At 41.6% G+C, this 14,808-nt stretch overlaps 1 protein-coding gene across 1 annotated transcript; it reads right to left on the minus strand.

Moving 5' to 3' along the window:
- Positions 1-6,718: 6,718 nt before the first annotated feature.
- On the minus strand, positions 6,719-12,624 carry LOC135477804 (ryncolin-4-like). Its single transcript, XM_064758008.1, has 4 exons — positions 12,356-12,624; positions 9,407-9,503; positions 8,841-9,005; positions 6,719-7,975 (listed from the first exon to the last, which is right to left on the minus strand). Exons 1-4 carry the CDS (start codon positions 12,380-12,382, stop codon positions 7,710-7,712), a joined length of 555 nt encoding a protein of 184 aa, XP_064614078.1. The 5' UTR covers positions 12,383-12,624; the 3' UTR covers positions 6,719-7,709.
- Positions 12,625-14,808: the final 2,184 nt, after the last annotated feature.

A 14,808-nucleotide genomic window follows, 5' to 3' on the forward strand; every position in this document is an offset into this window, starting at 1 on the left:
CCACCACGGGCACGAATAACAGTTCTGACACGCCTTGTCATGGACTGGATGAGACGCTGGATAGAGGCCTGGGGAATGTTCTGCCACTCCTCCTGCAAACATGCAACTTTCTCTTGAAGCGTTTGGGGTTGAGGTTGACGTCGATCAAGTTCATCCCACAGATGCTCAATTGGGTTAAGATCCGGGGAACGGGACGGCCAGGGTAGCACATTTACATTGTTTTCGGCGAGGAAGTCCCTTGTGACACGTGCCGTGTGCGGTCTGGCGTTGTCCTGCCGGAACAACTCCCGCTGAACGTCAATGACAGGTAAGCGGTGTGGCTGCAGGATGGTGTCTCGGTAGCGTACGGCCGTAAGATTTCCCTGAACGTGGACAAGATTTGTACGACGATATTGCTGCCCACATCATCACACTCCCTCCACCAAATCTGTCCACTTGGCGTACGCAGTTAGGGGCATAACGTTCGTGAGCACGTCTGTAAACCCGGTTTCTACCATCACGTCTCTGCAATAGGAATCTGGACTCATCACTGAACCAAATGCGTCGCCAGTTGCGTAGATTCCATGCAGTCACGTTGTTACACCATCGGAGGCGATTGGCGGGATGGTGAGGACGCAGCACGATCCCAACATAGGGCCTCCTGACTCTCAGTCCATGTTCCCTCAGCCTGTTCCGCACTGTCTGACCTGATATCCTCCTCAGTCCCGGTATGCTGGCTGCTGTGCTTTCAGCTGTAGCACAACGGTCACGCAAATGGAGGACCCTTATGTAGCGATCTTGGGCTGCTGTAGTGACACGTGGTCGACCTGAATGCCGACGGTCATTTGTTGTCCCAGTATTGTTGTAGCGGCAGCAAGCCGTGAAATCGTGCTCTGGCTGACGTGTAGACGCCTAGAAATGGACGATTGGGACTCTCCAGCTTGAAGTCTTCCAATGGCAATATTTCTTGTGACAGTGTCAAGACGTGGCATGTTGAATCAGCTTGAAAACACCACTTGAAAGACGCCGATTTCCGGCCCGCAGTTGCGGTTTTATAGTCACACACTGCATGCTTTCCATGCGTAAGTTCGGCGTGTAAGACTGCACGTGATGCAGTGTGGTGCTGTATTTTTTACTTCTTCCAAAAACGGCCTCCAAACTCAACATTTTCAACCAAGAAATGTTTTGAGGAATAAAATGTGTGCTAACTGTGACTATTAACAATATTAAAACACATTTTGCTCATGAAATGAAGACAAAATGTATTTATTTCATTTTAAAATAAAACAAAACACCTATGCGTTTCTTTTTTTGGATAGTATATTTCCTGGGTAATGAGTTAGAAGGAGTAAAGTTAAAGTGTGTCCTCTTGTCTGTAGTGTTCCGATTTTGGACGGAAATACAGGAGACCTACAGAAGGAGTTTCCAGGTGTATTTCCCTCATATGTGGTTACCAGATCAAACAAAAAAGAGTTAGGGAGAAGGAAGACAATTCTTCTATTATCACTGAGGATTTAGCAGGTAATATTATTTTGTTTGAAACCTTCGTTCATGATATTGATTGTGTGGTGGGTGGGCAGGAGTTAGGCAGACCTGTATTCTCTCGATCTGATGGGGTAAAGCAAGTCAGATTCCGAATAATGGAATTAAGTAAATCTGCTTTATCACTGGGTGAAATATCTGATGTACCTGTTGGTTATTACGTGGAGGATGAGCTGTTGAACAAGTACAGACCCACTCATGTTTCAGCTGACGATGATTCGGCAATTTTTAAGTTGTCTTACTTCCGAGTTATAGACAGGAAGTACTTAGGATGGCTCATGAGATTTCGATAGGTGGACATTTAGGCATTAGAAAGACAAAGTAAAATCACTCGCCATTTTTCCTGGCCTAGGATTCACAACGATGTGGTTAATTTCTGTAAGACGCCACACCTGTTAGCTGGTAGCAAAAACCCCAGCATAGTGGAAGACATGAACCATAAATTCCCATTCCTGCTTTTGGTGAATCTTTTAACAAAGTACTCCCTGACTGCGTTGGTCCATTACCTAGAACTAAGTCAGGTTACAAGTAACACTTTTTTATTATGGATATTAGATTTTCGGAAGCTATCCCACCGAAATAGGTAGCTACTTCTCAGACAGTTAATAGTCTGTTACAGTTTTTCACCAGGTACGGAAATACAATCTGACCAGGGGTCAGGTTTTATGTAAGGCTTATTTCAGAAAGATTTGTATCAGCTCGGAATTAAGCAGCTTATCACCCTCAAGCCCAAGGGGCTTTGGAACGATACCACCAAACAATGAAGAGTGCTCTGCGAGCATATTGTATGGAATATCCTGAAGATTGGGACGAAGGGATTCCATTTGTACTGTTTGCCACTAGGGATACTTCTACTGAGTTCTCTGGGTTTAGTCCACCTTGAGTTGGTGTATGGTCATTAGGTTAGAGGTCGTTTAGCTTTGATGAAGGAACGTATCTTTGCCCAAGAAACAGAAGGAAACTTATTAGCGTGTGTTTCACAGTTTTGGGACAGGTTATATCAAGCCTGGGAGATAACTTGTGCTAACTGAAGACCTCTCGGGAGAAAATGAAACTATACTACGAAAAGAAAGCTAAGCCAAGAGGTTTATTTCCTGGGGATCAGGTTCTAGTTTTTTGTCCCTGCCTCAGAAAGCCCATAACGCCAAGTTTAGTAGACCATATCAGGTGGTGAAGGAAGTTTACGATGTTAACTACATTACTAGCTCATCTGATCATGGGAAAACTGAAAGAGTATGTTACATCAGTATGCTCAAGAAGTACAATTACCGGGACGCAAATCAGTCTGTAGCTGTGGCTAGCGCCGCAGAGGGGAGTGATGAGTTGTCTACTACATGTACTGAGTCTAAAGAACCGAGTAGCATTTATCCTATGGTGAATAACTCGGTCGACTATTTCTGCAGTTTGAATATGTGCCAATGTGTCCATTGAAGAAATGTTCACAAGAAAAACTGTGACAGAACTGAGAGAAGCTGTTGAGACATTATCCTCTGGTGAAGATGTTAAGAGCGGGAAACACGGATAGAAACTTAATAACAACGTCATAATTTTAAGGTCCATAAAATAGCAGAGGGTTCTTCACAGAAACCTCACAAGATGACAAGTTTATTGAAATTGGGGAATGTCACCAGGCGTGCATATTTAGGTCATATGAAATGTTTTTCCAGTGCCAGACACAAATGTGTGTCATGGCCATTGGACAAGCTAAGACTGCCGAAAGAACTACCAGCAGAAAACAATGTAGAAAGACTTTTGTCAAGATGTGACAAGATTTTGTCACAGGAAATAAACAGAGTTACCATAAACTTTGAGATAGCTGACTACTTGTGGCTACGTTCTTTAATTGTAATTCGTTTGACATTATTTAATGGCCGAATCTGACCCCTGGTGAGATGAAGAACCATCTCCAATGTTGTTGCAGGAATTCACAGATGCAATGGACAATGTACGACTGCCAGAAAGAAATGAATTAAACGTTATTGACGAAGCCGAAAGATACCCAAGTGGACGATTCCGTCTGGTTTATTTCCACGGAAAAAAGAGAAAATGTTTACCAATTTTACTACCGGAAGACCCCCTTGGTCCTATACACATTCTCACTGATAACAGGATACCCCATGGTATATACGCCGGAAATCCATTTGTCTTTGTCACAAAGCATTCTAAACGCCATTGCCCTGCCTGGCATGCTGTGAAATATGTCTGATGCTACAAAGGTATCCAACAATGCCACAATGACACAGGATATCAACAGTGTATGCAGGCTTTCACATGAATGAAGCCAAAAGAGAAATATGTTTTGATCACATGGGACATGATTCATCCATAAGTGAGGAGAATTATCAGTGCCCTCAATGTGTACCGGAAGTACGTGTAATGGAACATCTTCTGCAGGATTTTGACAAATGTGCAGTATGTGGGACTAATCTGTTAATTGTTCTCAAAAGATTTCACCTTTGGGCTTTTGTTTTCCAAGATCTTAATTACCCTGTAACCTAGTAACACACTTGATTGGCATGTACTTTTAAGTTTGTGTTACTGTATAAACATGCTAAACATTCGTAGGGTATGTATGGGTTAATATAAGACTATAATAATTTTGTTATGTTCTTGCTGACCAGCTGCCTCAACAAGAAATACTAAAAAGCTTGGTAGGTTTTTAAGTCTGCTGTTCTGTACCGATAGTTACATAGATGTACCAGAGTGTGCATCATATCCTGTCCTACAATACTGTATGTTCTATTGTACGTGTGTTCAGCAGCACAGGTCACTTGTGTTTTCATAGCATGTAATGTGCAATGAATTGATCCTGATTTTGTTCGGACATGTGTTTCTCTGAAAGGGAATGGAAAGAAACAGATCCCCAGTGAAGCAGACAATGGCGGGGATGGCAGCTGTGAAAAGATCAGCTCTGGTATGTGCGTTTTGGGGTTTTATTAATGTCAGGCCGTCTACACTTACTTAACTTAACATGTGTAAACTTACATACATCTAAGAGTGACTGCTGTCATTGTCAGCAATATAAAAGTTTAAAACCAATAGTTTAACGCACTCTGGAGCTAGCATGCCCAACATTTGACCTACATCTTGTTGTCTCTATCAAGAACAGGAAAGTAACACAATGTTTTGCAGAATGACGTCATCCTCCTGCACATCCCTGATGAGCTCGTTGTCGATTGGATTATGACCGAAAATAGCATGGTTCCTGAGAAGTGCGAGTGGGGATAGGGAGCTCGGCAGGAAACCATTACTGGCATCGACGACTTGTATAACCTGAGTGCCTCTTCGATTGGTGTATGGGTTAATATGGGATTCGAACCATTGCAATGTTTTTAAACCGGTTTTAAAACATTCCATTATCCTACTGAGCTATCCGAGAAAACCACACAATCTTCTCCCTTTAGACGACTTTAAACGTTTGTTATGAGGTTAATCCTTTGTCTACCCGATCATAAGAAAGTTATATATGAACGGTACATTTGTTTCTGATCAATGTGAAATTTATTTTCTAACAGTTTCGTTCTTCGCCTTCATTTCAAATACTCCAAATGCTGCCAGTGTGAGAAAAGGTAGAGTGGCGTCATCAATTCTCTTAGGCACAAATATGAACAGCAAAACAGAGATTTTACTAAGGTAAGCTGGTGGGTCTAATTTGTGGCATTCTGATTACGAACATTTCGAATATTTCCACGCCTGGTTATGTCAATGCGACAGAAATTGTATAATCTACTATCAGTCTTCCCCCAGATTACATGTTAGCTTCAATCAGTTCAGTCTTACTTCCCACCATAAAGGAACAATAACTACAGACACAGCTATTGTTTCTTGAAAAATAATCCACAGCCGTTTCTGCGGTTAAAGTTGGGTAAAGCACTCGAAACTGTGGATTCTTTGAAAACGAGCCACCTGACGCATCGCGCCACGTGGCTTTTTTTCAAGGAATCCACGGTTTCGAGTGCTTTATCCACTACATAAAGGCTCCATCGCTGATGCGCTATGATCACATTAATTACTGTAAATTACCAAATTCACGATTTCAGTTCTTTATGCATTGAACTGAAGTTGTGCATTTATGTGTCTCATACAGGCGAGCTATTTGCTAGCTTTGCTACCAATTTTAAGTTGCCGTATGGAAGGCACACTAGGGAGAAAAATTACTGGCAAAACTGACGCGGAACAACGTTCTGTGTGTTTATGTTCCAGCTTGTTACACTGACAAACTGCGACCTCCAGACATGAACAATGAGTTCAAAGGCGAACTGAAGAGCAGTTCCAAGGCTGGTACGCTGGGAAAGGAAACTCACGTGGACACAAAGTGACAACCCCGGGGGTACTTCAGTAAATTCTTTATCTTTATGTCGAGACTGTCAGTACAATCGTTATTTTAGCTATTTTATTCCGGTGGTCCACTTGTTCTGACATTTGTGTCGTGTTGTCACGTTTTCAAGTTATCGTTGGTGAACTAATCTGTTTGCTGGTTGTGCTTTGAACGATCTTCATTGCTCTGTCGTCCCGATGTATGATATATCTGTACTTAATTTAAAGGTAATTAGTGTATTAAATTTACAGTTGCACTGTAATTGCACTAAACACCTCTACGGCATTTCTATCAGGGCTTCTGTCTCCGGTAACGGTTTGGTTGTTAATCTCCCTTGTCTTTTGCACATAGATATATTAGATTCAGCTGTGGAGGAAAACTAGGATGGCTAATGAAAAATCAAGATGTCAACAACATCATGGATTTCTCTGTAGCTAATTCCACGAGGAAAGGAGGTGCACGAACAGATCGATAAGCGAGGATAGAAAAAAGGTGAAAGGCAAAAGGTGATAGAGCTGTAGCAAGCACTAGACCAGATTAAATAGGAGAGGCGTTGTACAATGCTGTCGGCAACGTAAATGTTGCTATACAGCCATTCAAGATGAGGGGAATTCGATATATATATATGCCATATTATTAAACACTTGGATCATAGAGAATAAAACCACATAGGCGACATCTGTGTGATAGGAGACAAATGGTCACACATTGGCGATTCAACACGCGCAGTCAATTTCCCCTAATTAAAGAAGACTTTTTATTCTGTTTATGTAAATGGTTAAATAGAAGCAAATTACACACTCCACAGCATAATGGCTTAAGTAGAATTAGGTGCAAAAATGCAGTGATATTAGCTGCAATTTATTACACGTCACTGGTCTAGAATTACTTAAAATGCTGTAATGTCATCATGTTTAACATACAATAGCATTATAACTGTACAAAGAAAATTCATTAACATTAAAACAACGCAAAACTGAAGTGTCTTCAGAATTCTGTACACTGCATCATCAACAACTTCCTGTAACAAAACGCATTTCATGTAATGACAACTGTTGCAAGTAATGGAAGAAGAAATGTGTAGGAACAGTCCACAGCAAGTCTGTAATTGTTCTGATAGGGTTAAACAATAGATATAATGAAATTCTATCAATTAGATTTGTGTGCAGAATAGTAGTATACAGATGTCCTTATACTGTACGCGTATCTGAGCCTCCAGTTCTACAGTTCTACAGACGTTTGGAGTTTTGAAGAACCCACATACAGCTGACGTCTGAATTTTGGGCCATTGCACAACAGTACTTATTCCAAAATTTCATCTTGCAGTGCCTGTGTTAAAAGACACGGATCTTCCTGTAGTGCCTTTAAGGGAGAAGATACAGGTTTGGGGTACAGCTTCTAAACCCCGTAATAAAGCGAGCTTTGTATGGGGATTTGTGGGCTCTTTGTGATACAGTAAGATTGTGCTTTACCCGTGTGACGGCAAGGTATGGATATACTCCTCTTTTCGTTGAAGGACAGATGTGAAGTCACGATATTGTCTGACCAATGAATTTTTTTTCAAGAATCCACAGTTTGGTGTTAGCGGTTGAAAACTTGCACCACCTTAGTGCGATGTAAGGTAGAGCGGAATTCGAACCCACGAACAAAAGCGCTAAATCATTCTTACAACCCACTGAGCTATCCGACTATTCAGTCTTCTCCTTTTAGGCGACTTTAAACTGGTCCTCTTTATGCGTGGCCGGATATGGCATCCAGAGGGTTTGGCTCACTAGATTTACACCGCCTTATACCAATGACTTTTTGCTGACATAACAAGCCTGGCTGCACAACAGTTACGCAGCTTCACATGCAAATTGACTTGGTTTTTTTATACGAAGATTTTCACCGGGCGTATCTTCATCTCGCTGAACTGAAGAGGGAGATATTTAGACGACCAATGGTACCACGTGACTGTTGAAGCTGTTACCTTGGACTTATCCTGCACATGAACATACAGCCCATTCAGATTGCTGTAATGACATTTATTGTACCACCAAGACCCATGATATGTCGCAGCACAGTTCGTGTTGTGATAGTCGTTATCTCGGTCATATGTGGTAAACTCCAAGCCATTTTGGTAAGTCATTGAGTCACCTGAGAGAAAAACAACAAAAATGACACATAGACTATTGCACAGCTCAGATTGGCTGGATTTATTCATTTGATTTGTGTTTACTGTAATAAGCATCTGATCGATAAGTCTAAAATGAAATGTCGACTCAAACAAAACTTACGCGGTCGCATTTCTTTCCTTACTAGAATTAACAGGTCCAAGCCAGCATTGTAATCAAATTGTATTATATTGATTGTTCTGACATCTGATATAATGGTGGCCCATGGTTACCTTCACCACAAATGTCTTAATACGGACATTTTAGTGCTGTATGTGGTCAGGGTATCTAGTGATACTCACACACGTACAGTGTATATCACAGGTACAGTGTATATCACATGATGTGATCTAACATAAAAACATCAAAGATGACCAGAAGTGATCAATATATTGATATGTTCAGAATGACCAGCTAGAAAGCATACGTCTACAAAGGTTGATTTATCAATTTATGGGTCTATCAAAGGTTTACTATAGGTATTCGTGATGTCTATAAGCAAACCATACATTGGACTGTTGTCTGACGTCAAATTTCAGACCCATTTCCAAGTCCACTTAGGGTGTCGGCCAGTCTTTCCAGTTTTGAGAGTAATCAGCCACGAGAATTTCTCTACCCCTCCCATCTGTGACTATATATTTCATTCCGCCAACCATTCTTTTTTTATGATCAAAATTTTTCTTTATTTTGGTCGCTTCTTTTCCACCTTTCGCCCAGAGTTTGTCCACCATCATTCCTATTGCAACTTTTTCGGGATAACTTTTTGGCGGATTTTAGTTAATATGTTTTTACAATTTTTGTTCTAAGCTAATGTTTCTCTCTCAAAAAAAACGTGTAGTTCAGCTTACCGACGTTCCCAATGAACACGCCCAGTAAAAGTCGGAAGTTTTGAGTCTCGTCTGCCACACGGAATCTGCTGTAGGAAGCGTAACCCGTTCCATTGGTGTAGTTTCCCATATTCACGAGGAGTTCAAAGTACGCCTGAGAGGTCAGGAGGTGAATCTTCTGCAGGCCTGGAGAGACACAATTGGAACTAATGCACCTGATTTTCAATATCATAGGCCATAAGATCACTTGTCTGTTTCTTGTTTAGAATGGGTTAGGGATTTTACGCATAATACGACAACAGTACTTTATATATTGTTTTTTTTATATTGTATATAGTTCTTCTGGTACATTATATCTAGAATAATTTCCCTAAGGTTGTGCCTGGCTCCCACCACGGCAATGCTGACCGCCGTTTAATAAACAATTAGAATAATATAAACATAGTAAAACATACTTCTCGCCAAAGCCGGTACACAATGAAAAATCTATCGTTACTTGGTGATATAGACTCGGTGATATTACTTCGACGAACATTGGTGAAGTGAGATTTACTGCGTGACCTTTGTCCTGGTCATTTGTAACGTACCCAGCCAGAACTCCCCGTAGAGGTTACCAAAGCCATCAGCGTAATTCCGCCAGTTACGATAGAAGTCCACAGAGCCGTCTTGTCGTCTTTGGAACACCTGGAAACATCAAGCTTACCATTTACCAAATACAGGCATAATTACTTTATTTTGGTGTTTTGCGCAGTACTGAAATAATCACTTATACGACGGCGGTCAGCAGTTTGGTGGGAAAAGCTCAGGGGAAACCCACGAACATCACAGGTTGTTGCCTCAGGAATAATTAAAATATGAACTACAGCTTTGACATATTTCCGGCATAAGAAAATCGTTCTGCGCTTTTTGTAAGGACGTGGCCACGCGTATTTGTATGGGTGTAGGAGTGGTTGACACATATTGGTGTAAGGTGGTTTTCAGACTAGAAACTTTTTCCTGCAGTATGTCTTTTAAATTAATGCATTACTGTTATTGAAACGGCAACTTGTGATACGGTCATTTCCCATGTCAGAGTAATTTTCACTCCACAGAAGCATATTGTCACTTATTGGATTTATTACCACACGCTCGCCTTCAGAATCGACGGGTTTGTCAAAGCCCAGGATTTCCAGTATCATTTCTTAAAGTGACGAATACAACCCGTTTATAGTAACTCTTCGCAGAGCTGTTTTCTTTTCATAGCAGTTATCTGGATACTTTATCAGCGCAAGCAGTATGGAGTATGATAATCTTAGGTCGTGTTTATTTATTTATTGCATAGGTTCTACGTACGAGGTCGCTTTGATCTCATACTACACTGTTGACCATAAAGTTGGAATAAATTAATTCGACGACTGAATTCGGAGTTATTCTAATTGTACGCGGTATTGAATGCTTGATTATGGCGTAGATATCAGCATAACACCAAATGTTCGTCTTTTCTACACATATCAGCCTATTGTAATCTTTAATGGATCGATTATAGGCTGTAGAACGGCGTAAAAACAAAAACTGGCATTTCAAGACGAAAGGATTGAAGGCTTTACTGCAATGTCTCCATATCACAAACATAAACGTATTTGTTCCCTTCGTATTATAAGTTACAGACAATACAGTTTGTAAGAGAAACAGTCATTAATATCTCGTATGACCACCCCTGACACGAATCAATGCGTCAAGACGTCGTTGCATGCTGTCGACCAGATTGTTAATGAATTCAATGGGCAGAACGTTCCACTCATTGATCAGAGCCTGTGCCAGTTCTTGCAGATTTTCAGCAATATTGTCACGTGCGTTGATGGCTCGCCCTAACTTGTCCCAGGCATGTTCTATTGGGTTCATATCAGGGGAACACGATGGCCAAGGTAACTGCTCCACCCCTTGTGCCCGAAGAAATTCTCGTATTGCAGCGGCCCTGTGTGGTGTAGCGTTGTCGTCTTGCAAACGAAAATTGTCTCCATAAACCCTTCGTGCGTATGGAAGGCAATGGTTTTCAAGGATATCAATGTTCACGACGGCGTTGACGTTTTCGTCGGGCACCACCAACGGCGTTTTTCCACCATAGTGAATACCGGCCCAAACTATTACTGAACCGCCACCCCCTTGATTGTTTTCCTGCACACAGTTATCTCGAAGGCTTTCTCCTCGTAAACGACGAACCCTTTGCCTTCCGTCCACAGGTTTCAGGAAGAAGCGACTCTCATCCGTGAAGAGCACATGTCGCCAATGCCCTAACTGCAGTTGTCTGTGCTCCCTAGCCCAGCGAAGCCTTTGGGCTCTATGTTGGGCGGTTAGGCGGGGACATTTGGTCATACGTCTTGCTTGATAACCATGCTGAAGTAATCTGCGATTCACCGTTGTTCGGGAAACATTGATTCCGTAATGCCTCCGCCACAAACGGCGAAGATGGTTCGCAGATATTTTCCGGTTTGTGCGAGAGAGATTGAGCAGTCGGCGGTCATCCCGTCTCGTAGTCAGTCGTGGTCGTCCTGGAGTTTGACGTGGCCGCAAATGACCCACGTCTCGATGACGTCTGATGATTTTGCTGACTGTACTTTGCGATATGCCTACAAAATTGGCAACATCGGACTGTTTGTAGCCTTCTTGATGGAGGGCAATCACTCTCCGGCGTATTGGCATTGGAGTAGCACGAGGCATAGCCGGAATCCCCGCTACACTACTTTTTGTTCCATGCGAAACCGAGAACTCCGTTATGCGCGAGGTAATTTGACCTCTCTCTGAATGAAGATCACTGGAGAAGTACCAGGCACAGGGCTTTTTATCACTACCATCAGAGCCTCTTATGTAATTCTCATATTAGCATAGAATAAAACATTTTTGTACACGTAGTAGAGAGAGATTATGCGTCAATTCGTGTCGGCTTATATTTTTTTTGAGGCGAAAAACAATATTAAACTTCTGGGATTGTGGCTAAAATATTTTATTCCAACTTTATGGTCAACAGTGTATTTATTTATTTATTTATTTACTTGATAACTCGTTTACGCCGTACTTTCCCTTATGCAACGCCGACCAACACTAAGCTTAGAGGAAACCCTGCAGAGCCCGGGACAAACACAGGACCATCCACACGCTGGCACGCTGGAAGACTTCCCCACGTACGACCGGAGAGGAAGCCAGCATGAGCTGAACGTGCACTCAGAAGGACCGCATTCGTGGTGCATTTTTTACCATTAAAATTTCAAATGAAATCAGAAAAAGTGCTTCATTTGTAGAAACTTTGTCATTTCTGTTGAATATGTAATAGGCTGCATTACAGAGCACGGATCTTACTACATTTCTAAGTATTTTGTGTAAAATTATCACCATTTACGCTTTTAAAGTAGTGTTGATCGTATCTCTGAAACATCATTCAACTGTTTACAATTGTCTAACAGACTTAGATCTAGGCGCCGTAGCAAACATTCGGAAACCAATCGTAAATCATGACGAGCGTTAGAGGTTTGTCATTTTATAATCCCTATTTACAAACTCACCAGCCATCCACCGCCCTGCGTCACCATGTCACAGTACACAAGGAAGCCTTTTCCCACTCCAAACGGAAACACTCAATACACGCCGCTCTTTGTGTGGTTGCATTGCTGTATTAGTGTACAATCGGTAGGATATACGCATTCGAGAAAATTAGTGTGATCTGGAAAAAAATCCTAGCGTAGTATTAATTGCGATTTACATCAATACACTAAACGTCGATCATGGTAATACTCTCCAAACATTTGTACACAAGAAATACTTGGCCTGTACGATATTAGCCTATGATGATGAATTCTGGACAAAACCATAACGGAATGATTTCCTGGAATTGCGCCAAATACAGTACTGTAACTGTCCCTGTCGATGTGAGAACTAACAAAACTGGGCGGGACACTATATCTGTTCCATGATCACTTTTGGGGGAACATCACGGAGAAAAGGTAAGGGCCTACCGTTTAATAAAAACGTTAGTTTTTAACAATGCTCTCTTCCGCAGCCTTTACTGGTGTAGCTGGCCACCACAGTTTTTGTAATATTCCTGCTTCACACAAGATACCCCCACTTTCTACCTGAAATCCGCCATTGTCATGTTCTTTCTCAAACGAAAATTAGGGCTGTGCTAATCATAATATTCTCATGCCTTTCTGGTATCTAATGAGAAACAAGTACGAGTACACATCGTTACCATATGTCAGTATGATGACATCAGGTTTATGGGTGAACTGATGGGCCAGAACGGCGAAAGCTGGATTCGAACACGCGACCCTTTATTGGTGAAGATAGTTGCAGCCACTCGGCCCCGTAAAGAACCCCAAAGACTTATTTCCACCCTCAATTTTCCTTAAACACAATATTTATGCTATGTTAATCCGTATGGTGCATTTAAAAATAATACATTATCTAGTTCCATTTAGAAAAAAAACCATTAAACTTGGACCCTCTGTCTATCTTGTCGACTGCCGAGCCCTGGCCGGATGACGTCATGCCGTGCATACCTCCCTCGATTATGTATTGAAAAGCCCTGCAAAGCATAGCTGCATCTATGCATTAGGCCTACCCACTGTACCCCTACATGTACACCTCTTAATAAGCAAATTAAGCCAGCCGATTGTGAGTTGCACTCACGGCAACGGTCTGTCACTCAACGCCGGTAAAACTAACAGTCAAGTTAATCCTTTGTGTTATATCACAGGCAGAAATAAATAAGGTTTGAGTTTTACTGAATGGAAACAACGATAGCAGGCTCATAGAAATGCCAATCTGAAATGTGTCACCGTTACGGGGGTTACTGGCGACTTCCTTCAGTTCGTGTCACAGGCTGCTGTTTCAAATAAGGATGTAGCTAAACAAATTCTGCATTCAGAGAGTAAAAATCCAGACATCCTTTTCGTTTGCATATTTGGCGGCGGGGAGGGGGGCGAAAATTATCGGGCTCGTCCTTTGGTCTTTTCTTTCAGAAGGAATTAGCAAGTTTCACACAACTACGATTGTGTGCCACGTAATCAAAGTGCGTATTTCACAAGATCTGGTCCATATTTTGTAAATATGTGGTATAATAAGGCCATGTATGTAATTTTACAGTATCCTGCGTTGTGTTACTGTAGACGGAACCCACACCCGAGCATGGAATAATCTAATAATTATGTGTAAAATTATGGCAATTATTTCCAGCTGTTTGTGCTGTACACATAGAGAGGCACCAGATATCAGCAGTGAGTGTATCCCTGTGACGTCACAAGGTCAGTGCTGGCTCAATCGTAGCGGAATAGATTTTCTGATCTTTGGTGACCAAATTCTGGCCTGTTTTCCTCCTGTGTTCGATGTTTTAAACAATCAGACTGAATTCATGGGATATCAAACTATCCATCTGCAGTTTGTAAATGCCCAGAGCTGGAGATCTATTTTCATTATCTGAGCCAGTGAGGCCACCGTAAGTCATATTGACATGCCAGAGTGAGTTCTCTTCTACTAGATTATTACTCATTCATATGGATTATTAATTTAGTCAAATTGGCAGGCTCAAAACGATATATACTCAAAATTTGATTCACTGTATGTTCCCTCTATATATTTATTCATTGTTTTCATTGGCATTTTACGTTGTACTGAAGAATATTTAACTTATATGATGGCGAATAGCATGTAGGGTGGGAGGAAGCCGAGGGAAACACGTAGGCAGCAATTCCCACGTACAACCGAAGAACAAGCTAGCATAAGCTGGACTTGAATTCACAGCCACCGCATTGGTGAGAAGCTTCGGATGTTTGTGCTGCATTAGCACACTAACTATTTGGTCACGGAGGTCTCCCATATTCCCTTTAACAAAAGTGTACTACTCTTTTCAATGGGATAGAACAAGTACATTGGAGTTATTCCCCCCAGCTTTATCTTAAACTTAAACCCTTATTTTCGCACCCCATTTTAAGCTGCAACAAGCAAACTTGGTATATTTATT

The sequence above is a fragment of the Liolophura sinensis genome, chromosome 11 (genome assembly GCF_032854445.1).
Source record: "Liolophura sinensis isolate JHLJ2023 chromosome 11, CUHK_Ljap_v2, whole genome shotgun sequence".
Classification (NCBI taxonomy): domain Eukaryota; kingdom Metazoa; phylum Mollusca; class Polyplacophora; order Chitonida; family Chitonidae; genus Liolophura; species Liolophura sinensis.